A 26254-nucleotide genomic window follows, 5' to 3' on the forward strand; every position below is an offset into this window, starting at 1 on the left:
CTGCGGGTGCGACAAACGGTGGAGTAAGCAGTGCACAGAGAGAGAGAGAGAGGCGAAGCGGGGCCGCAAGCCAGCCGAAGGGGAGTGGCTGTAACGAGCAGTCGCCTGGCTTTTATGTTGCAATATGTAGCGCATGCAACAAAGCGCCCAAGTCGCATGCCAACTAACACAGAGCCGAAAACCACCAAGCAGCACCTCCGCCCGCTCGCTCAGCTCACCGACTGCTGCTGCTGCTGCTGCTGGCATCTCTCAATTGTAACTCGCATCTGTTGGCTGCGTTGTCTGACAGAATCGTAACGCTTGTCGTTTGTTGTTGCTGTTGCTGTTTCTGTTGTGGGCAGCTGCACTGGTTGCTGTTTGTTGGCTGCTCGGCTTGAGTTGGCTTTTGGCTTGGTTCCATCTGGTCGAACATAGAAAACGACACATTTTGCAAAAGTAAAAGTTGACCACTACGTTTTAGCCTGAGCCGAATGCCATCAGAGCAGCTTAAAACAGGAATCATCATAATCGATTATTCCATATGGCTTTAAGCATAGGAGCTCAGAACTAAATGGGATGGAAACTTATGTAAAAATTAAACTGAAATAAAAAAGGACCGATTGTTATTGCAATAGTAATAATAATAACGTTGACCTATGTATATATGCACTCATATAAGAAAACATAAACTTTAATGATGTTTTTTAGCTAGTTTTTAATGTGAAAGCTAACAAATACAAATGAGTATAATGAACATGAGCCAAAAATCGCAGGCACTCAAGAACTAACTGAACCTGTGTTTGACAAAATATCACCAGAAGAGGAATACTCAGAAATAAATGAATAAGAATTATAGAGTGAAAATTGATGTGAATAGCATCAGCATCATAGCCAGTTACAGATATGTCACCAAATTGTATAATTATTAATATTATTATTATTTCTTTTTTAGTTGGGGTAAGTAAAAAAGAAAGAACTTTAATAAAACTTTAATAAATAAAAGAACCAAAATTAAGTAAAACAACACAGAGATAAACCAAGCACGATTAGATTGACCTTGATAAAGATAAATCTTTATAGCTTAGTGCGATCGAACAAACTAAAGTTTGATGAACCGGAAATTGAGTAGGTAAATTAATATAAACAGATTTGAGATAATACAAGATAAGCTCAAGCCAGAATAGTCTTGTTTTTAAAGATAACAATGATATAAAATGCAAAAAAAAAAGGTTCCTACAAATTGTTTAGGGTGATAATATAAAATGAATAAAAAGTCTGAAATAAGAGTCTGATATTGCAGAGTTACATAAACTTTCTTTAAATGAATTAAAAATTGGTATGCAATTTATTTATTATGTTAAACAAGTCTAAATGTAAATATATGTATAAGATGGCAGACTACTCACTAGACAAAATAAATTAAATGAAAACATTCAGGTTACAGCTTAAGTTAATTGAACTAGTCCAAACAAGGAACAAAAGCCTCTTGTAATAAAATGACACAAGCTAGAGCCATAAAAACTAAAACTAGTTACTAGTTAAGCCAAATATTGTAAATGTATTTTATAACTTGGAATTTTCGTTCTTGAAATGTGTATTTGATTACAATGCTATAAAATGCCATATGTAAAAATTAAAAAAAAAATGTAAAGTTGCGTTTTGAATACGTAAAGCGACCAGCCCACGGAGAACACGAAATCATAACCACTTCAAGTTAAAATATTTTATTTTAAATAAGTTGATCAAAATTCGACTTCCGTAGTTCTGTTCTGATGGAACAGATGCCATCTCCGATTTGATAGCCATTGAAATAGTTACGAATATTTATATATATATATATATGGTTTAAGGAATTGATTTCGATAAGCAATTAAAATTTCGGTTTTCAGGCAAAGCTTTTCAGCTAACTTGCTTTAAACTCGTGTCGATTAATTACAAATCAGTTCAGCTACAACTTGATTTCATTCATTTCATATTCAAAACGTAAATATCATCGAGTCTTCCACTTCAAATTAAACCATGACGTTTTTCGGAAAGTTGTTTAATATACGCCCAACAAGGTCAATAAGCAAAATAAAAATAACATTCTGAATCCGAATCATGAATAGATCTACTTGTTTTCGTTTTTAGTTCTAAAATTGTATTTGATTTTATTAATACATTTCAATAGACAATAGAAAATGCAAATCCATGTTTATTTGCGCACCAGATAGATATCTAATGGGGTATAACTGGTTTTCTTCTCCGCTGGGGAAATAATTATGACAGCAATTGCCAAATCGCAGCAATGCATCTCTGATACATAATCCCATTTTGTGCGACCCATAAAGGCCTTTCACTTTTGCGGCACGCATTGCCGTACCATCCCCTGCCACTGCAACGCCCACCCGAACCAATCCTCGCCCCACCCCCTCGTCCCGCCCCTCTATGCAAATTCCACTGCCAATCAACTTTAGCAGCTACTTAAAGCTCTGTTTCTCTGGCCAAGCTGGATGCCGGCTCTGTCTGTCAGCCAGCCGCATTGCAACAGCGTAATTCAAATTAGAAACACGATCTCTCACTCTATCTCAGCTGCCACAATGATTATGTGCTGCTATTGCTATTGCAGTTTCAGCTGCAGTTGCAACTGCCGCAATTGCCACATACCATGACGACAGCCCAAGACTTCCCCAAAAGTGCGTGCGCCCTAGCAAACATCATAGCTGACAGGCCGCTAGCTCTTATGCCTTATCACATATCCGACAAACATGCCAATTTGCAGCTTCCGCTTACAATTTGATTGTGTGAGGAAAATACCTAATACAGCTATACTGCGAGAAATGAATTCATCTTATTTTATTATAGCAAACTTAATAACTTTTTAATTTTAAATGTTTTTAATGTTAACTCTCAACTATTTTTTTTTAATTTTTTATTAAAATATTGCATGTTAATATATCTAAAATTAAAAAAAAAAAATATTTATATAATATTAAATATATAAAATAAAAAATAAAAGTTCAAATAATAATTATAATAAAATAAACAAATTATTAAATATAATATAAAAAATATGAAATTTAAAAAAATAAATAATGTATGTATAAATTAATAAATAAAGTATGACTATAAGAAATCTATTGTAAAATTTAATATTTAGAATATAGATTAGTAAATTATCCGAATATTCAAATATATACTTTACAAGATTTTAATTTAATTTTTAATATTATAAAGTACATTTTTTTTTAAATTGTAAAAAATTCATCAACTTTGTTTAATACAATATTTTGCATATGTTTTATATTATTTATTATTTTATAAGTCATTTATTTTAAAGAAATTTTATTTCTTTCGATGCTCACTTTATTTTTTTAAGTGCATTAAAAATGTACTGATTGAGCTGTAAAAAAGCGATATTGAAGATAGTGAAAGACCTTGCCGCTGCCGTCTGTGTCAACGGTTATGCAATGCAGAGTTTCACGCATCAAAGTACGATGAGTTATGTGGGAAAATGTTGCAAAGCAATCCAATTGATTTGTATTATTATAGTTATTAGAACATCGTTCTGGAATCTATGAAATTCAAATGATGTATAATATTATAAATATTTATGGCAATCAATTAACTGGTTGAATGGAAAAAAAAAACAAACAATTTGATTTTGTATGACAATTTTGTTTGTTCCTTAATTTTTTTTTTTTTTTTTTTTTTGGGTTTTTACCAGCTTGAGTGCAGTGGTAGAGCAGGTTTGCTACTCACAAATAAAATACAAAAAAACCCGTAAGAGGCAGAGATTTAGAGAACAAAAAATAAGTTTAGAACATTGCCTTTTTTGTATATATTAAAAAAAAAGATCTAAACTAAAATATAAGGAATTTCTTTGGAGTTCCCCAGAATAAATTTAGAATAAAAAAAGAGATAAAACGCTCTACCTGGAGTAATTAATGCTTGACGCAGATTTATTTATTTATTTATTTGTTTTTTTTTTTTTTTTTTTTTTCTTTATTTTATTATATTTTTTAATGACGCCCCTAAGGCGTTGATCAGTTTTGAAAAGTCTCGAAGTCTGCAACCAATACTAGCACAGCAGCCGCTTGGTGGTAGTGGTGCGGCGTTTTGGTTGTAGTAGGCGCTTCCGTTGCAAAACTTTCCGAGCCTCCACGCAGACAAGCGCAAAACTCTAACCAATACCAATGCACAGCAGCTGAAGCGAGCTTTTTGAGCAAAATAGAGAAAGAGAGAGCGTGGCGCGCACGCGCTCTCTGCCACAAAAAGCTCTTTTGCTTATGACGGACTTGGCGCTTGGAGCTTGGCGCGTTTTCAGTTTCGTTTTGACACAAAAACTCTTTGGGGGTATAAAAGTGCGCCACTGACCACAGACAGCATCCAGTCAAAGGTTTGGAATCGTGTGTGATTCTACAAGTCCTTACAACACTGTTTTTCAAGCGTTGCTCGTAAGTGTTGTTATTTTACCGCCAGTTATTTGTGTTCAATTTATTAATTTTTTGAAAATATGCAAAGTTTCAAGTTTTCTTTCCAAAATGTGCTCAAGTAAAATTCATATTAAAAAAACAATTAGACAAATTAATTTTGAAAATATTTGCAAAGTGTCTGAAGTTTTATTTAAACTTTTAATAGAATTATTAATTAATACGTATTATTTTCTATTATCTATTTGCAGCCTTGGCGAGACACAACACACTTCACAATGAAAGTATTCGTAAGTACACACTCACATACATTTTATTCTAACAATTATGTGCAAATAATGTGGTTCAGAATTATGGAAGAAAAAGAATTGTTTCAATTCCAAGTAATTCATTTCAATGTGAGAATCGTGGCATTGTTTATCCAACCCTTGAAGTCAACTCCCACATAGATTAGAGCGCTAACAGTGCTAAATATGATCATATTTATGAGCTCTGTCTGTCTGTGCCTCTGGGTGCTTGACCGCAACTCCGTTTCATTGACTTCCTGTTTACAAATTGCGCAATCTCACATATGTTGGCCAAAACACCAGCGCTAAATGACAAACTTCAACTTGAAACAAATGCAGCTAATCACACAAACGATAAATGCTCATAATGCGAAATTGTTTTCCATTTCGCTATTGGCCACTGCAATCAAACTGAGCTAACAAATAATAAACGATGACCGCACAGACACAACTTAGCGGTAAATGCATATGGTTTGCGACTGCGCGCATGCGTGACGTATGTGTAAATATATATCCATACACATATCTGATTTTCTTGTCCCGCGCATTTTGTCATGCTCGCATTACGCATGCAACGCACACACGCTTTTCACTTGACCATTTGAAAGCGAACTACTGTCGCCGCACAAACTATGGCCAAATAGTGGGCGTCATATATATCGCATAACTTTCTAATCTGATTACCTAACACAAGTCGGCCCGGTCATTGCATAATAATGTCAACAACTAGAACAAGTTGCGAATTACAATTGAATTTCAGTTTAATTTTGATATACTAGAACAACTTGCGAATTACAATTGAATGTTATTTTCACTTGACTTTGAAGGCGAGCCGTTTCACTTGGCCAACATTTACTGAACTTTGTTATTGTGCTCTACTTAGCCTTTTAGTGATCATTCGCCATTATTTACACTCTATTTTAGTTCTGCTTAGCCGCTCTGCTGGTGGCTTCCGCTTGTGCCACCGATGAGGTGCCATTGGAGAAGAAGCTGGACAAACGCGGCCTGCTCGATCTGGGCTATGGCTACGGTCATGCTGGTCTGGATGTTGGCCACATCGGTCAGGGCTCCCTCGTCAGTGGCGGCAGCTATGGCATCAGCTCCATTGGACACTCGGGTCCAGCTGCCATTGCTGTGGGACCCAGCGCTGGCGGTATCTCTTATGGCCACAGCGCACCCGCTGTTGCCGTTCAAGCGCATGCCGTGCCCGCTCCCTATGTGATCAGCAAACAGGCTGAGGTCCAGAAGACCATCGTTGTGACCAAGGGTGTGCCCGTGCCCGTTCATGTTGATCGTCCCTACCCCGTTGTGCACGAGAAACGCGTGCCCGTTGAGGTTAAGGTGCCCGTGCCACAGCCCTATGAGGTGATCCGTAAGGTCGCCGTTCCCGTCAAGGAGTACGTGAAGGTGCCCGTCCCAGTGCCACAGCCCTACGAGGTTATCCGTCACGAGAAGGTGCCCATCCATGTGCCCGTCGATCGTCCAGTGCCCGTTGAGGTGCCCAAGCCCTACCCCGTGCCCGTAGAGAAGCCATACCCCGTCTACGTCGAGAAGATCCAGAAGGTGCCCGTCCATGTGCCCGTCGATCGTCCCTACCCCGTCTACGTGAAGGTGCCCCATGTCTCGCACTCCGTCGTGAAGCACGCACCCACCTATGCCATCAGCAAATACCCCATCACCGGCTATGGCCCAGGCAGCGGTCTCGGCGCCAGCGTTTACGCCGATCACTCCGGCTACCACAAGTAGAGCGGTTGCGGATTCTATTCGGGGCTAGGCCAAGGACTTACCACAAAAATATGAACCGCATTAAATTTAGCAACATTTTTTAATTCTATCCAAATGAAGAGAAAAGAAAACATGAAATAACAAAATAACACTCACACACGGTCTCTTCGCTCCCCCCAAAATAATTTCCAAGAGGTTCTAGTAGAACTTCCACCCTGCCACTCTATTAGATCTTAAGTAAAAACAAAACAAACACACACACACCACGCCCCCTAAGGAAGAACAACAAAAGCCTTTTGTAAATTATTTCCCAAAAACCATCAAACGAAGCATTGTTATGTTTGAACTTACAGCTTAGGATAAATTCCAGCTAATTGTTTATAAAAGCATTACAAAAGTTTATAGACAATTTAGCTGCTGTTGTTTATCAGTAAAAGGTTTCGACGTACAATGAAATGAAATATATATGTAAAAAACAAATGATGTAAAAATGTTTTAAGAAATAAAATTGTATAAAATAATTTAAATGGTTCTTTTCTAATTCATGACAACAAAACTTGTTGGGTTAAGGTAAACCAACTTTAATTTTCTTCTTTCCAAACTTTAGATCAAAACGCATAATATTTTTTTAATTCATGTTTGTTATACATTTTATTTAAATTTGAAAGATCATAAAGCTGCTCACATTTATCAAATTTATAATAAACTTATAAAAATGCAATATGCATATTTAACAACGTATTCGAAGAGCCAAAATTACTGTAAACTTCGAGGATTGTAAAAAATTTGAATGGTAAATTTTTTATAAACAAAATAATAGTTTTTATAAAATATTATCTATAATAAATACAAAAATATTTTATTTCATTTAACAACATTTTATTTCCTCTTTAAAGTAACTAATAAAAATCAAATATTTGCATAAAAATATTTTGATAAAATTTGTTAGTGAATGAAAGTCAAGCTATATTCAAGGTTGTCGAATAATTTCCTGTTTCAGACCAAATACCTTTATATTTTGTCCTCTAGCTTATTCTTTTTACAACGCTTACTTTCAAAAGAATGTGCATAATAAATTAAAGATATCAAAGCTCGGAAGGTCTTAAGTTTATATAGTTGTCCAAGTTGATGATTTAGCTGACATTTAAAGACAAATAAATATGAATGTGCCTTGATTGATAGATCATAAAAAACGTATTTTAAGCATCCTCACAACAAATTGAAACTGACTTTTTAGCGTTGACCCAGTTTTTGGCGAATACTGGAACTGCATGTCATTGTCACTGGATGGACTCTGCTGCGAGTCGATCCATCATAAGTGATAAGGCCGACGCATGTCAAATCACATATTTAGATAGTCAGAGCGTAATACGCGATTCGGCTGACAAGAGGCAAGGCCAAAGTGTCAGGCTACTCTCGCTGAGTCCAGTTCAATTAAAGGTCAGAAGGCAAGCGCAGAAGCGACGGCTCTTAACGCTCATAAATTTAAATATATCTACGAAACCAGAGCAGATGCTTGATATGGCCATTTATGGCCGGGTTTTTCCTCGCAAAATACCAAAAATTCAACTTTCAAAAGCAACTGCAACTGCCGAGTTCTAAGCTAGCGAAAGGGGACTTAAGCAAACAGGCAACAGCTCTTAATTGACCATTAACAAAATACATAACAAAAGATGATATAAAATATACATACATATAAAAGCAAAACAAATCTGTTTATTGCAATTTGATGAATTGAATCGCTTTAACAAATTTGGAGCCATTGCTTTTTTATTTAATTTTTATACCCTGAACCCATTGAAAATGGGAAATCAGGGTATAATGTTTTTGTGAAAAAGTATGTAACAGGCAGAAGGAATCATCGCAGACCCCATAAAGTATATATATTCTTGATCAGCATGACGAGCTGAGTTGATATAGCCCTGTCCGTCTGTCCGTCCGTCCGTCCGTCCGTCCGTCCGTCCGTCCGTCCGTCCGTCCGTCCGTCCGTCCGTCCGTCCGTCCGTATGAACGCCGAGATCTCAGAAGATATAAGAGCTAGAGAGCTGAAATTTTGTGTGCATACTCGTGTGTACCATACGCAGTACGAGTTTGCTTTCTTTTTTCGATAACTCATCCGATAACTTTTTTATCGAGAATAATCGAAAAATTGATTTTGTTTTTTGAGCCTCATTGGAATACTATTAGACGTGGAGACTTCAGATTTACTGTGTATATAAGTATGATGAATACAAACATTTTGTAATCAACAGATTTTGGATACCACGCCCCCTTCGCCCCCAATTTGTAAAAAACGTATTTCAAGTACTAGAGACTTGTGCTTTGGAACGTACACACATTTTGACCATATAATTACGCCCTGAAAATTTCATTAAGATCGTATGTTTACAAACGAAGTTATTCACCAAGTAAATTCTCATACTGTTGCCCACACTGCAGCGCAGCCCAAGCGCAGTCGCTGCTTACTGCGCAGTTAGCAGAGCGCGGGCGCGTGAGGGTGGATGCATATGTATGCATGTGTGCGTGCATAAAAGAAGTGCAGAATGATAAGAATATCAGCTTGGAGGGTTCAGGGTATCTCCTAGTCGAGCAGTCTCGACTAGAGTCTTCTTACTTGTTTTTTTTTTTTTTTGGCATTTTTCCCACTTGGGTTTTTCAAGAATCACACCCAATTAGAGCAGAAGCAGGAGGATGCTAGAGAGTGGGAGCCGCAAGATGTTCAACAATTTGAAAACCGGCTCGGCATTTTAATGGGCGTTATAAAATAAACACATGTGTGCATGGAAATAAATATAGCAAACGATGGATTAGAGAAGAAAAAAACAGATATATCAAAAAATCTATGCTTTGATTTGGTTTTAGGTTTTAGCGCTCATCTAACGTACCGGGTCAAAGCCCCCGCGGCCGCCTCTTTGCATATGCCCAAGGACGTTGCTTACGGAACTAAAGCAAAACAACTTTCTAATAAAAAAGTCGAACGCGCCTCGATTTAATTTCTGACTTAATTTTCTTTCGCGTTTCTAAACAGAACAAAAAAAACAACCAAAGGCTAAAAACAAAGATCGATCAAAGAGCGAGTTACAAGAACCAGTTACAAGGCGCCTAAGAATTCACAGCACAGCTGAAGGTCATCGACTTAACAACTATGATACGTATGGGAGGGGGCGTGGCATTTAACTTTGACTTCAGCTTGGTGTAGCTGCTGCAGCTCGAAGCACCTACACGTTTCATTGCCTCAAACATCATTTGTTACAAAAGCTCTTGAGCTGCGTCTGACTCTCGTAGGTGTTTTTTCTTTTTTTTTTTAGAGTGCGGCTTGCAATTGGACTTGTGTTTCAGTTTGGCTTTTGGATTGCGCAACTGCCATGCAATTACCAAGCGGATCTTTCAATGCAACTTAATTGCCATAAAATCATTATTTTTGTAGGGTTTAATTATAACAAATTAAATAGCTCAAGAATGCAGCAGACTGTCATTAAATATGATTAACAACTGTACATAAACAACTTTACCACTAACAGTACGAATTATCAGACTGATCTGGTTTAGGCATTGGCGCTGAGGAATAGCAATTTTAAAGAGCAATCGGTCAGACTAGGAAGGTCTTTGAGAGTCTTTAAGTTCAATTGGATAATGTGTAAAGATTTTTTTTCAAGTGTGGCCAAAAATGGATAAAGTCTTTTTTTTTGTTTGGCTTGAATTGCAGATAAGGTCAAAACTAAAATTTATATAAATTTGATTTATATATTGGTATTTATTAATTTATTTTTATTTTATTTTATTTTTTTTTATAGTATTATTGTATTTTTTCAAATTTAAATAAATAATCTAGAATATCATAAATTATAATATACTTATAAGCTGCATTGATATCATACATGTATTAATTGACTATATACTGACCCAATTTTACTCTAAATAATACTCATTAATATAAAAGACTTTCGGGCGGTGTTCAATTAATCAGTTAAATATTATTAAAATACATAAATTGTTTTTAATGCAAAATTCACCAATATTTCAAGTAGAAAAGGACGGAGACCGGCATAGGAACTGCGCCTGATTTTTTCTGCCTCTCTCTTTCTCTCTCTTCTCTTCTTTAGCATGGATGGCTGGTGGTGGCATTTACGCAATATTACGTATTTCGCTTGCAGAGGCCACCTAAACAAAAATTGGATGCGAAAGACAACGGAGAGCAGCAACAAATTGCGGCCATCAGTGGCCACGAAAAACTTTTGTTCGTGGCAATTAAAATCATATTTTTTTTCTGTTTCTGCCATAAATGAGAAGGGGGCGTGGGAGTAGGACGTACGCATATTTGAGGCAAACTAATTAATTGCCACAAAATGACGACGACAAGGCGAATGAAAAACTCCGAATGTAATTTTTCGCAATATCAGCCAAATGTTGTTGTTGTTGTTTTTTTTTTTCTTCAATTTTTTGGTCTCTTGATTTTAATTGTTGTTGTTGTTTTTTCTTGTTTGTTGTCTGAGAAAAAGCTTGGAGAGACGTTGCACATTTTGCAAGCGCGCCTTTTGCTCTAATGAGCGCTGATCTAGACAGCGACTTTTGGAGGTCATCGACGTCGACGTCGCCAAGTTGTCCATCCAATTGTAGCTAAGTGTGTTGTTTGCTTTTGATTTGATTTGATTTGGTTTCTTTTTTTTTTTTCTTTTTCAAATTGCGAAATGAGTTTTGGCTACGTTTTTGGCCAAAAAATGCAACGACAAATGCAGCGTCAGTTGGCAGCCAAATAGATTCAAGCTACGAGTTGCACCAGTTTCGACCAAACAGCAAAAAAAAAAAACATATAAAATAAAACGAAGCAAAAAAAAAAAGAAGCAAAATCAAAAACTTGTAATCGAAATCAGCCTCCGCTAAAGCGTTTTGCTGCAATTCCGAGTCAAGTGAAGCAGCAAGCCAGCCGCCTGCTGAGGCAATCTGGAAATCCCTGCTTAGCCGCCCCCTTACCTTACTTCCCCTCCTCACACGTTGCCCGCCCCTTCGCGATTTGGACATGTGTGCTGTATCGTCTTTGTTTGGGATTCTTTGGTTGCCCTGCATTTGGCTTTATGCTTCGCTTGGCCAGCAACCAGCAAGCGCTCTTAACTACCTTTTTTATGTGAATTTTATGCACAATATGTATGTATGTATATGTAAATGTATATGTATGTATATGTATACTCGCATGTATTTTAATGGAGCAATTGCAGCCGTTGACATGACAAAATGCCAAAAGAGCTGAACTTTGTGCAGCTCAATGAATTAATCTTATTATTATTATTATCGTTTGTACTAATGGCTAACGGTTAGGCATATTACAGTTGTTAAGGAATTTGTAACACACGATTTAGCTAGACAGATAGCTGCACATTATTGAAAATTGATTTTAAAAGCGGATTAAGACTTATAAAAAATATATATATTGTATACATTTTTAAGTAATATACATTTAATATTGTAGATTGATTTTCAATGCTAATTGCTAATTTTCATTAATTATACAATAAATCGAAGCTAATACTAAACCAATTGGCTATAACGCAAAGAATTTTACTATTAATAAAAAATGCCACAAAACACGTAAGGCGTGAAGCACCTACAAGCGATAAATAATTATGCCTTGTTTTTTATCATCAAATATATTTCATTGGCAGGAAATCTCGTTAAAACAATATATTAATATTTTAGTAACAAGCTTCTTTATAAATGAGAAATAAATACAACAAAAAGAATATCGCGATCAAAATAGACACAGCGTTTGTTAACCTAGATACTTTATTGATTATGAGTAATAAATTGCAGATTTATGAAAAATATTAATTGAATCTTTGAAAATTACTCTTCAATGCTGCTAAAATTATAGCCTTCTAAAGACACGTTTATTTCGTCAGTTTCATTCCTTTAATATCCAAGTACATGCATAAAATTATATTTGCCAATCTTGGCACATTTAACACTATCTAGCAATTTGATGGGTAATATTTTTTGTTATATCGTCTGTGACCTCTAAGCGGGCAGCGTCAGAAATTACGCACGTCTGCCTGCTGCGGCTACCGGAATAATGCGGCTATCGAGCGTGGCAGATCAAAGCCTTCATTTCTCATCGCATGCATTCAAATTGCAACAATTAAATTAGCCATAAAAGCTACCGCATCGCTTTGCCGCTAAACTATTATGCAATTGTATTGCCCACTTTTGACCACTCTTGCAGCCAGGTGATCCCGCAGCGAGCGCGCGCGAAACGTAAAATATCCGAACTTTTCCTTGACAGCATTATCCCCGCCATGGAATATGAATTATGGCGCTAAATTGCAAGCGAAATGCCACAGTTTGGTCTCTTTTTCCTCCAATTGGGGTGTGCCCGAGCTGCGTATGTGTGTGTTAGTGAGCCCCACACATACGGTTACATTTGCTGGCGGTGATCCTTTCACCTGCTGTGCCAAACAAAAGACTTAGGTAACGAACTCGATTTGGCATTTGGCTTGGTTTCCGTATCGAAAGTGCTTTTTTTTTAGCGGTTTTTGTTTTTGTTTTAGTTCACTATATTTTCTTTTCTTTTTTTTTTTTGACACACCTCCAAGTTCTTTATCTGAGCGCCTAAATAATTGTCAATTACGCCCATTTGGGGCAGCGGCAAGCACTTGTAGAGTAATTGAATGCGACATATCTCAAAGGCAAAGCCACAGACATCTCTGGCGAACGGTGGCAGCTTCCCAAATGTGGCGGCCATTTGACTGTTGTCTAGCCAACTGGCCTGCTAGCCTAAAAGCTGATGCTGCCTCTGCTGCAGGCGATGTGGCTGAAGTCAGTCGTGGTGGTGGTGGTGGTGGTGGTGGTGGTGGTGGTGGTGGTGGTGGTGGTGTTGGTGCTGTTGCTGCTGCTTTGACTGCTACTTTGCCACTGCCAGCAGCTGTCCGCAGCGCGAATGTTGCATAATTTAAGTTTTCTTCGACTCGCTGGCAAAGCTGTTGTTGTTGTTGTTGTTGTTGCTGTTGGCAGTCACCCAGTTAGTGTGTCACTGTGGCATTTCAGCTGCTGCTGCTGCTGCTGCTGCTGTTATTGTTATTGTTATGGCTGTTTGTGTTTTGAAGCCTCTTCGAAAAATAATTTGGATATTAGTAATTTAATATTTTAGATTGTCATGCTTGCATGTTGTTGTTGCTTTTTTTATTGCAGTTGAGCGAATCAAAGCAAATGGCACATTAAATAAACATTGATTCGTATTATAGGGCGTGTTTGTTTGCCTACGTCACACTTGTCAGAAAATTGATTGAGAAATTGTTAACAACGAAATTTATTTAGTTATTTCATGGCTTTCAAAGTCGAAATAAAACTAAACAGTTACATAAATAAATTTAACAAAACAAAAGATCAATCAAAGTAAGCATTTTCACGGTAGCAAAATGACAATGCAAAAAAAGAAAGGCTTAAATGTATATATTTAAATAAAAAAGCATTATATTAAAAATCAATTAAAAACTAAGAAAACAATGATAGTTAAATAAAAACAACAACCAGAAATTTATCATCATAAAATGAGCACAATAAAAACTCAGAAGAAAGCAAAGTATAATGATGTAACAAAAATTAAATAAAAGCGCTAATTTTATGCAAATTAACAAGGGGAAAAATAGCTAGATTTATATATACATAAAATATATAAAAAATAAAATGACAAAAACAAAAAAATTAAAAAAGAACAATTTATACTAAAAATAAAAAAAACATATATATAGAAATAATTAAAAATAAATTTGAATTTATATATATTAATGAAAGTCTCAGATAGCTGTAATTGAAAGCTCCCTAAAATGGTATATCCCAGATCTAAATTGTATTTTAAAGTTAATATTAAGTGAATACGCCTCTTTGACATTCATGTCGTAATCGCCTATATTAATTAAGATTGGCAAATGGATAAGAGACGTATTTTAGTTTCAATTTAAGAAACAAAATAAAAATAGAGATCATATCATTATGCCCTTGAATTAGCTGATGATCTTTAGCAGCTTCTGTGAGCTCTCATTTGGATATAAATGTGTTAACCACCTGAATTTCAGCTCGACCTGAGCTATAAATATTTACTTTTTATAGTTAATGCTGACTTTTATTTTCCAATTAAATGCTTAAATATCTGGATTTGTATTTGCTAACTTTTCTAATCTATTTATGCAACCTGAGCCAGTTGCACCACATGGACAATAAATTTGAATTGAATATACAGCAGCTGGGTGGATGCTAATACATAATGGCAAAGCAACCGTTGCCAGTTCGCACACACCTCATATAGGCAATCGTATATGCATATATATTTACACTCTCACACAATCAGCAATTCACGACAAAAGTCAAGTCAAATGAAAACGTACAAACGACATAATTCCCATGGCTGGGATTTTGTGTTGTTTGCATTTTGTTTTGTCTCTTTTTTAATCCAATTCTTTTTTTGTTTTTCGTGATCTTATTGTTTCAGTTTTGCGCTAATTGCGGCGCTGATTTTCTTGACATGGGCAGCAAAAACACACAAGTAATGAAACAGCCAAGCAGAAGAAAACAAAACAACAACAACTTCGTAGCACACAAAATGATTTATGCATTGTTTTATATTGCCAAACATGTGTGCTAAATGACTTATAGCTGGGGTATTACCAATTTCAAACGAATAGGGTTGAGTAAAGCGATTTTAAATTTAAATTTATTTTTATAAATGTTAAGAAAAAAAAATTATTTATTAAATCATTGTCCATATAAATGAGCATTCATTATATTACGCTGGGCTATCATATACTAGCGTGATATGAATTTCTCAGTTATTCTCAATTTCATGACCAGAACTATAGGTATAATCCAAAAGATACAAATAAAAGACTTAGGCAGCAAACTCGAACTCAAACAAAAAAAGTTTTATTGGATTTACTTTTTTGCGCTATTTACTATGAATGTATTTTTTATATTTTTTAAATATACAAAAATATGCACACATATATCAATACAATTATATTTATAATTATGTCATATGAATATTAATTTCAAATTATTCACTTTACTTTTGCAATCTCTATTAAATAAACATTCAATTAAAATGACAAAAACTTGTATTGCATTCATTTATTTGTTTCGCTTCACATCTTAATTTACAATATCAAGTTTTGTTCAAATTTCCCAATTTCTGATTATTTGCAATAATTTATTTTCGCACTTACTTATCTGTGTTTTATCAGCAACGGTGTATTTAGTACTATATTTAAAACTGCCATTCGAAAACGATGCAAATTTGATGTCAAGTTTATTTGCGAGCACTTTAAACCTGCCCCTAACAAATCTTCATTTAATATGTATACTTTTTATATATTTTTAATCTGTGTTTCTTACGCTTTTTTGTTTGACTAAAACTCGTTGGTAATTGAAGTGCCGAGAGTATTGCTGGTGGGCGTGTCAGCCAGTTCTTGAATGCATCAGCAGCAGTCAGCTGCAAATTCGCTCGAGTCTATGCAGAGCCATTGGGCCAGCGGTTCCGTGTGGCTCGCTGAGCGTAGGCGAGCCTGGCATTGTGTCTCGTCGAGTTGCGCGATTCAAGGTCTGACTTAGTGCCGTGCCCCTCTAAGCCAAAATGTCAAACGGACAGCGGGCACACAACAAAAATTGGCCACTTTTAGCTGCCATTTGCGTGGCTTTGTCTTGCCTGCCGCGTATTTATTTTCCCAGAATCTCAGTGCGAAAAGTGGTGCCGGCCCTAAGGCCAAGCGCGGGTGTTGAGGTCACAGCATAAAATCATTAAAAAATAAAGCGTTATAATAACGGTCTTAACAGCAAACAAACGGACAAACAGACCAAATAATTGCGCTAACAGTGACATAAAATGCAGTCGAAATGAAATTAACAATTTTTACTCTCGTGACCTTTTCGCGCAATTATCAAAAATGATAATAATAAAAAAAACAAACAAAAATAAACGAACTAGGTAAATGCAGTAGTTAAAAACCAAAATTGTAATAGTTGTTGTTGCTTTGATGTAAACAACTGTTGTTTTATATATATTTTTTAAACGTGCACAATTCGAAATGTGTCCAAATTAAATGTCGAAGGTTTTGCACGATTGTCTCGCTCTCGCTCTTTCTCTCCCTCCCTCTATCTTTCTCTCTGGTGCAGTCGGAATTGACAAATACCATCCGTACCTACCTCAACTAACCTCGACACAATCTCAATTCCAGCTTAGGCACGAAATGTGCTTAGCCGCCACAAACAGAAAAAGAAATCTCGGCCAGTCCAGCAGATACCCAACAATTTAGGCCAAATTGTGTTGGACGTCTAAAATTTGTGTCGTTTTTTTTTTTTTTTAATAAATTTTTACTGATTTTTTGAACTGATTAGCAAAGTAACCCTGGCACAACCCGCAATTATGGTCGACAGTGTTTACACTCAACACAATTTTATTCTATAATAATAAAGTATGTTTAATTAAGCATAATTTATGGCCTATTATAGATATAGATATTATAATTAAATTCTTGTTCACCCAGAAAGAATAAAGAATAAATACTTCGCAGCCAGTTAGCAGCAATTAGTTGGCTAACATGAACAGTAAAAAGTCAAGCTTGGCTTGAAAGTTAAATTAATCACTCTTTCAGCATAGTTCCACGTCTGTGCATCAAAACATGTTCGGCATTTGAGCCAAATCGATTGCAAAGTTCAAAACATGCGACAAAAATGCAACTAAGTGAGGCAAAAAGAAAAAGAAAAAAAAAAAAAAAGATTGACAAATGTGAAGCATCTTGAAAGTGGAGCACATGCACAGATTATACACCTGTTGCATACACATACAGAAAGATAAAAAATTGCCCGATTCATCGATTAAATGGCAAATGACAGATCTTTAGTCAGAGCCAATAAATCGATGCTGTCTAAATTAAAGACATTTTTTTAGTCCTCCTAAACATTCGAACTTTGCATTTTAAGCAAATGGTATACCTATATAAGTACATACAATATATGTGTGTACATATATAACAATTGACATTAATTTTATTTTGTTTTAAATAACAATAATACTCTAAAATATGTGAGTTAAACAATATTTTTTATAAAATCCGGTTGTTAATTTAGCAAAAAATAAATATAAATAAACGAACTAAAAAGTTACCAACAAAATTAATTTATTTTGTAAATTAATGGAATGCAAAAATATATACACAAGTACATAATAAAATGTTAGTTAAATAAAACTATAAACGATAGGTATATAAAAAAAAAAAAAAAAAAAATGTAATATAAAGTGAGTTGTAAAATTCAAATATAAAATATTTTTGAAGTTTGCAACTAAAAAATTCTAATTTTCTATTGCATTTAATATTTTATCAAAAATATTAAATAAAAACATCGCCAAAAAACCGATTGATTGCTCATAGTGTACGTGCTTAATTTGTTTTTTAACAATGCCCATTTTTAAGTGCTTTTGAATACACAATGCCCAACAAGAAGTTCTACACTTTTTTGTCAGTTTGAAATTTATGGCCCCAGACAAAACGTGTTTATATATATATATACAAATACTCTGAATTCATTCAAAACGGGACATTAAGGTATAATGTTTTTGCTCAAATGACTTGACATTTGAAATATATATTCTTTTGTTCATTCAGGACCAGCTTAGAACTATACACATTGGACAGCAAAAATAAAAGTATATTCAATTTATTTGTGAATAGAATTAGTTTCTGAGCTAGCGAGAGTTATGAGACTTGACTTGTTATATAATTATAACAGATATAAGCTTAAAACATAATTTAAACTTATAAGTTAAAGCTTCAGCTCAAGCTATACACAAATCATTTTTTATTCATTGAAATCATATTTTATTTCTCTCAAATATCGGGCATTAATATTGCAAGTTTTTGATTGTTTCAGCAGATGAAGATGAAAAAAAATCTTAGCTGGGCAACACCTTCGCCAATTATTGCATTTCATTTGCATGTCAAATATCGTGTTATATAATAGAACCCCCGATTCAGCTGTCGAATGTCTAAAATTTATATGAAACATCAAATGCTATTTAAAGAAACACCGACAGAAAAGAAAAACAAATATCAATAATAAATAAATAAAACAGGGAATAAATAAATAAAATGCAAAAAAAAAAAAAAAAAAAAAAAAAAAAAAAAAAAAACAATTTATAGAAAACGATTTTTTTTATAATTTTAAATTTGTTTAGCTTTAGAACTGGTTCACCTTAACGCCGCCGCTGGGCATTAATTATAAACAGACGACTATTTTGTTTTGTTTTTGTTTAAATCTTGACAGCCAGCTGAATCTATAATGTGAAACAAACTTTGATTAGCTAATGGCCCGCTGATATTTTATGCAAATGCCTTGCTCTGCATTTAGACATAGCCTGGCTACATAGATGATTCGATTTGTTTAGCATAATCGGATAGACGTCATCAGAATCCACACATATTTTTCAATTAACTATGTATGTGTTTCAATAACTGAATGAAGAAGATCAACAACAAATTTGCTTCTTAATTTGATTGTGAATCTTTGGTATCCAATGCTTGATGCATTTGTTATGCGATCGCTTAGTTTATTGCTTTTTCTTTCATTTTGTATCATTATGAGCCGAGATAGAAAGATGCATTCTTTAGTTTAATAATTGGCAAATTAAATTTCGAAAATATTTTCCAGCTGATTTTTTATAAAATTATTTGCATAATTTTTAGGGGTATTTTTTTTAGTTTTTGTAATTTAAATTATTGACTTTACAATTCCTATGACGTTTTTGTTATGTTTTGTTTTTTTTTTTTGGCACGTGTACGATATGAGAGCTGAAATTGAAAACGAGAAGCTGACTCTGACGTAGCAGCATCCGCCACCACAGTGAACGCACATAAACTTGAACTTGAATTTAATGTTGGGCCTTAACCGCTATGTTTCTTCCCTTCACTTTGAATCTTATTTAAGTTTATTAAAGACAATCTACAGCTTATTATTTTTTGTTTTTGTGCTGCTGCTTCTTGCTTTTTCTTTTGATGGCTTTCAATGGTTGTTTTTGGGGTCAACGGCGTGCTACAGAGTTCTTTATATAACGACACCGAACAAAGGCCGCATTTAAGATCTGTACGATAATGTAGTTCAAATTCAGCCTAATGATAATGTTAACAATAATACTGATGACAGCCCACGACCTTCGCCTTCAAACTGCATATTATAGCTGACCACAATCTGATCTAGCGTTATATTTATATATATAAAGTCGTAAATCTAATGCTCGTATTCTCTCTTTGAGTCGGCTCTCATTGTTCACACGTTCCATTTACATGGCCATTGGCCGATTCGACTCGTACTACCCATTCAGCTGGCTATATATGCATCTATATATAAAAATATATATGTATGTATATGTTTACAAGTTCTCTGTATTTCCTATGCACATTAAAATGTCAAATTGTACACAAGCACACACACACACACACACACATTGTAAGCATTCAATCATTGCACCCACAATACGAATTTACTTGGCCCGAAAATCATTCGAGATCAAAAGTTCAGTCACGAACCCAACCGAACCGAACCCAACTTGGAAGAACTTGCAGACCAAGCGGCGCATGTTTTTTTCTGTTTTTTTGTTTTTTTTTTTTTTTTACCGACAACAACAAGAATTACACAAGAAAATTGTGGAAAATGCAACTGAATTTGCTTAGCACAAGAAAATGTGTGCCTAATGTTGATTTTGCCTTTTGGGTAGCAGCGGCAACTATAGTCAAAGGTTTCGTCTATCTTGATTCGAGCGGGGCGGATTTCTCGTTGCTTCATTAATTTTTCGACTAAATAATTATGCTGCATCTATAATGAACCTATATATAACAACAAAAATCTACGTGGAAGCATTGCTAATAAGCTACAAATAATCGTTTTTAGACAGTTGAGATTGAAGAGCTAAAACCAAAATACTAATACAATTTTGTGATAAAAGGAAACGGAAATGAAATTAGCAAAGTGAGTTCTGACATTTTATTTTTTTTTTTTAACGAAAAAAAAAACACCAAAATATAATACTTCCGCATTGTATTTGATTTTATACTTTTAGTTTTTTATACTTCAATTTTTTTTTTTTTCGTTGTTATATTCAATTTTTAGGGTTTTCTTGCATATTAAGTACAATTTTTTCATATTTATTTAGGCTTTTCAATAACTTTAAAGGAATTGGAAAAAAAATGTATTTATACAAATATTTCTTAAATATATACAAATCATCTATATTAATAAATTCAGTTGTTTTTTTTTCATTTAATTTTTTCATTAAATAAAAAGTTTTGAAATTGACATATTGACATATTGATATTTTTTTATATTCCTTTTAATATTATGGTTATCTGAATTACATTTCTTATATATTCAAACAGAAAACATAAGTTTTAACAAAACTTGCACATTGATATTTATCGAAATTAATTTTTTTTTTTTAAATAATTAATGCAAAACTAGTTATTTATCATTTGAATTCTTTCTTTGAAGGTTTAAAATAATTATTCTTATCGAGACACTTTTACACTGTGGAACCTTTTTTGCTATGTAGTGCCCCCAGTTATCCACTAAGTACTTAGTGCCATTAGCTGTGTTGCCGTGCCGTGCCAACAGTTCCAGTCGTCACACCGATAGGCACGCACACACGCGCACTCCGGCTCACACGCATTACACGTACGTACATGTACAGTGTCCGTGTGAGCTGAAAGCTTTTTTGGCATGCAATACAACATTTCCTTACGCACAGAGAGCAGAGACAGACAGCAACAGAGAGAAAGAGAGAGAGAGAGAGAGCGTGTGGACAGTGAGAGCACAGATAACTGACAGAGAGCAAGCGAGGAAGAGCGAGCTTTTTGAGCTGTCGCCACCCGCTGCTGCTGCTGCTGCTGTCGACGTCGATCTTTGACGCAGCCACCGGGCCAGAGCATCCAGCCGTAGCCGTGGTACGCCTGATCGGCATATAAAAGCTCGCAATGTCTTAGCAAAATTATTCAGTTAACAGTTGCGGGTTGGTTGAGACATACAAGCCCCGGCAAGAGTTAAGTTAAGTGTCGCCAGTCTAGAAGTTAAAACAAAGTGCAAAATGAAATCCATGGTATGTTGTGTTCAAGCGTACTATAATATACAAAATAAATGTCAAGCCATCTAAGAAACGTTTCCAGTTATAAAATCACAAAGTGTTTGCATTATATTCATCATAAATATCTTTCATCTAAATGTCACTTCGCAATACAATGGGAATAAATATATATCAATATATATATATATTAATATTATTTTGTGCTACGAAATTTTAAGAATATAATTGTGTCTGAAAAAGTTATAGAATTTCAAAGGCTCTAGGAGCTAAATAAAATTGCAACTATCTTTTCAAAAGCTAATAAGCTTTGCACATAGCTATTTCAGCTATTAAAAATTTTCAGATACCACAAAAATCAGCTAAAAGTATATGAGTATATATGCATAAAAAATATTTTAAAATTCTAGAGCTTTCTTAATAAACTTCAAAAAAAAAAAAAACAAAAAATCACAAAAATTAAATATATTTTGCCAAGTAAATAAGATTGCAAGAGACTTAAAAAAAAGCACATATTTTTCTAAAAATTTCTTTAGTATGGGTAACGGAGTTACTAAACCCAATCAAAGTAATAAAATGTATCAAATAATTAATTTTGGTAATATGGCTAGTTCGTATTAAAATAACAAAATTCTTTTCATTTTCTATCTCAACATTAAAAAGAAATTAATTTTCAACAAACTTTTTATTTAGTTAATTTTTAAAGCATTTCATAATCAAATTAAAAATGTTGAGGCACATTAAGCTAGAAAAAGATATAAGTACCGTCAACTGCAAAGACTCAATTACACTTTTCATTCACCTCAAAGCCCATTTCACATATTGTGATATCAAGATATCAAGCATACGCCACTTGGCACGCACCGCGCAGGTTCTTTGCGCATTACGTATGCGCCGCGTGGCCGATGATTGGAGCTACCATTGAACTTGGCGCGCAGCCAAACACAGTTGGCAGATTGCATAATTGTCATATTTGAAATAATTGTTGGCGGAAGTGCCGCAGCAATCTGATTATATAATCGTTGTTGCAGCGATCGTTTCGATTAACCCACTTTGGTTGCCTTTTTCATATTGCAGCTCATTTTTGGCCTGGTGGCTATGTGCGCGCTGTTGGCCAGCGCCGAGGAGGCCGCAAAGAAAGTAGAGGCTGCAGTTGCTGCTGACGCAACCGAGAAGAAGCAGGAGAAGCGCGGCATTGCCTACTCCGGCTATGGCTATGGTGGCTCCAGCTACGGTGTGTCCGGTCTGGGCGGTGGTGCGATTCTGGGCGGTGGTGCAGTTTTGAGCAGCGGACCCGCTGCCGTTGTCCAACAGCTGCCCACGCAGGTGCGCACCAACACCGTTGTGCGTACCGTGCAGGTGCCATACCAGGTGGAGCGTCGTGTGCCCTATCCCGTTGAGAAGACCGTCACCTATCCCGTCAAGGTGCCCGTGCCACAGCCCTACCCCGTCGAGAAGGTCGTCCAATACCCAGTGAAGGAGATCGTCAAGGTGCCCGTCCATGTGCCACAGCCCTACCCCGTGGAGAAGGTCGTCAAGGTGCCCGTCAAGATCCCCGTCGATCGTCCCTACACCGTCCATGTGCCCAAGCCATACCCCGTGCCCGTCGAGAAGCCAGTCCCCTACACCGTTGAGAAGCGCGTCATCCAGAAGGTGCCCGTCCATGTTGACCGCCCAGTGCCCTATGAGGTGAAAGTGCCCGTCAACGTGCACGTTGAGAGCCACGTGAAGCCCGCCATCACCGTCACCCACACCGTCACCAGGACCGAGGGACAACCCATCGTCAGCGCACCAATTGCCTACAGCAGCGGCTCAGGTATTGGTATCTCTGGACCTGGCATTGCTGTCGGCTCCGGTCATGGTATCATCTCCACCGGCCATGGCATCTCCGGATATGGCGTCACCGGACACGGTATCGTCTCCGGACATGGCGGCTACCTCCACAAAAAGTAGATCAATTTTAATGCTAACGAGGGCCACATCAGCTTCTGACATCGGGTAAAAAGCGTATGGCAACCAACATCAACCAATATTTTATCATACGAAGAACAACCATAAGAAAAAGATAAGAAATGAACCTAACTGGAACTATCCCAAAAACAAAACAAAAAAAGAAAAACCCGCGACCCGCAACCCTCAAAGTACGACTTACACTTTAGTTTTAGTTTGTGATACCAACCGAAATTCTAGGAGGAAAGCAACAAACGACGTGTTCAACGGGAAGATCATCAAATGCGGCAAATCGCTGAGTGTTCCTCTACACGGAACACTCTTGAAACTTGCCAGCCCCTCCCTCCCCTCTTCAATGGAAGGAGAAACAAACATAAAGTCGCATTCGGTTGTCCTGCTTGTCTGTATGTTAGTTGCGTCACCATCTTCCTCTTATGTACAGTTCTTTCTAGACAGGAAACTAAACAAAAACATCGAAAATTCAGTTGCCTCTACGACTTTATTTTACGTCAATTTCTATTCTATGAAATTTTTGTACATATTTAAATAATGTAAATAAAAAGAAAATTAAAACATATTCTGGTTTTTTGCTTTTGTTTTGTGTAAATCTTTTTAGGATCAATTTTAATTGGGGCAAAGCGAATTCTCTTCGCAGTCAATATTGAATAAATAATGGCGATAGAATCAGTTGAAGGTCAGCCTTGCTTCAGATTCAAATGATATATGGTATATTAACATGGCATATTAAAAAACATAATATTAGTGTGCATTGCTTGGGCCATTAGGGTAAAGTCAAATAAAGACTATATTGATTTTTATATTAGGAACTATCTCTTGTATAGACTAAATTATTTTTATATTTTTTATTTACAAGTATTTTTGCTATTATTATTTTTTGTAAATAATACAAAAGAAAAATATATGAGATATCAGATATTTGTATTTTGTATCTTGTATCTTGTAACTTGCAATAGTAAAAATAAGTTTTTGTGATTAGTTACAACTTAATTTTTAGTTTCTGTTAACATAATAAAAACTCATTAGTTTTCAACGAGCAACAATAAATGGTCATATATTACCATTTCCATAACATAATATGATTATGAATTTTAAATGATAAATCAAAAGCTTTAGAAAGCTCCACGCGCTTCAAGCTTCTGATCAACTCCGAAAAGCTTTTATTTATGTTACAACTGTAAGTCAGACATAGCTGAAATGCGACTCAAACTTTACGTAAAGTTTCTACGTGTCAAACGGAAAAAGTATGCTAAAGCTTTAATATATACCATATATTTTTGATGAACAGTATTAAGTTCCAAAGCCCCTAAATATGCAATCCATAAACAAATGCAATAAAAGATATCGCCAACCACCCCTCTCTTCAGAGCGGTCTATGTCCACTGCGTAGCCCCGATTTGGCTCTATGGTGTGCAGATTTGGGGAATATGCGCAAAATCCAACTATAGACGCATACAGGTCTTGCAAAACCGAGTATTGCGACAAATCACCAACTGCCCATGGTATGTGCGAGGCTCTACCCTGCATCGAGACTTGAAACTGTTCACAGTGGAGGAACAGATTGGGAGACACACTAGCCGATATAGTGACAGACTGGCTAGACACCGGAGCAGACTAGCGAGAAGATTGCTCCCTGCGAGGCCACTAAGGCGATTAAAACGCTTAGGCTTTGCAAAAAATATTAGATAAGTTTAGTTTAGTGATATTTGTAAATATATATTGTAAGTCCTCCTGAATCATCAGAAGGTTAGGCTCTAATATAATATTCCAACTGTGTTGTTAAAGTATTAAATTTGCATGTACAGGTTCAACGCTTGAATAAAATCAAAAAAAAAAAAAAAAAAAAAAAAAAAAAAAAAAAAAAAAAACCCTCTCTTCATTTTCAGATTGAGCATAATATTATTACAAATACGATACAACACAAGTGATATCCTTATGAGTTAAGTTCTCTTTAACGGGACGCATTGTTGACTAATTGTTAGCTAACTAAATGAGTAGTGTGGTAAGTGCTGCACATAGCGGATCATATGAAATTATTGATCTACGCAATTGGACTTACACTGATCTCAACAGCTATTGTACTGCTTATATATTGCGTCTACTCATACCGAAAGAAAGCTGCTTTGCGAGATAAACAATGTGACCCTGGCAATGAGCTACGCATTATAGCTATGTGAATCGTGCATTAAGTTCTGTATTTAATATACATTTAGCTATTTAGAATGCTTAGAAAACTCAGCTATTGAATAATACTAAACGTTATGTAAAATTGGATTTTATCTTTTGCTTACTATTCTTAAAGAAATTTTGTCATTACATTTTTTATGGTTATGTAGATATGGAAGGCGGTAAAGAATGTAAGCCAGAACTAAATATAATATATATAATATATACAGATTCAGATAAATATACTCATTCAGTCTTAATAATATGTGATATTATGTACCATGGTACAAAAGTGACTCATGTGTCATATTATAGACATACACAAAATATACAAATATATATACAAACAGTTCTACAAGTCGTGAGTCGGTTATTTTTACATACAAGATATGGGGTATGGAATATTAAATGTTTTATATCAAAAAAAGAAGTATAAAGTGTAAGAGGACTGTAATATACTCGCCAGGGAGCGAGCAATAAAATTTATAATATTATATGCAAATCAGACCTAATGCTTTAAACTTATTTGATGTAAGTCAATAGTAATCCATTTGCTATATTATGTTTTAGCTTATATATATATATATATATATATATATATATATATATATATA

The 26254-nt window shown here is 35.4% G+C and overlaps 3 protein-coding genes across 4 annotated transcripts in view; 2 read left to right on the forward strand and 1 right to left on the reverse strand.

Moving 5' to 3' along the window:
* The window catches only part of Ance-3 (angiotensin-converting enzyme Ance-3), a 60133-nt gene that overhangs the window by 8986 nt on the left and 24893 nt on the right, over positions 1-26254 (reverse strand). The window lies entirely within an intron of this gene.
* Positions 4280-6676, forward strand: Vajk3 (cuticle protein vajk3). Its single transcript, XM_030385121.2, has 3 exons — positions 4280-4415; positions 4643-4681; positions 5603-6676. Exons 2-3 carry the CDS (start codon positions 4670-4672, stop codon positions 6422-6424), a joined length of 834 nt encoding a protein of 277 aa, XP_030240981.1. The 5' UTR covers positions 4280-4415; positions 4643-4669; the 3' UTR covers positions 6425-6676.
* Vajk2 (cuticle protein vajk2) lies at positions 21367-24029 on the forward strand. The gene is made up of 2 exons (XM_030385120.2): positions 21367-21524; positions 22584-24029. Exons 1-2 carry the CDS (start codon positions 21513-21515, stop codon positions 23457-23459), a joined length of 888 nt encoding a protein of 295 aa, XP_030240980.1. The 5' UTR covers positions 21367-21512; the 3' UTR covers positions 23460-24029.

This window comes from Drosophila navojoa, chromosome 3 (genome assembly GCF_054131105.1).
Source record: "Drosophila navojoa isolate 15081-1374.11 chromosome 3, UAZ_NAV_1.0, whole genome shotgun sequence".
NCBI lineage: Eukaryota > Metazoa > Arthropoda > Insecta > Diptera > Drosophilidae > Drosophila > Drosophila navojoa.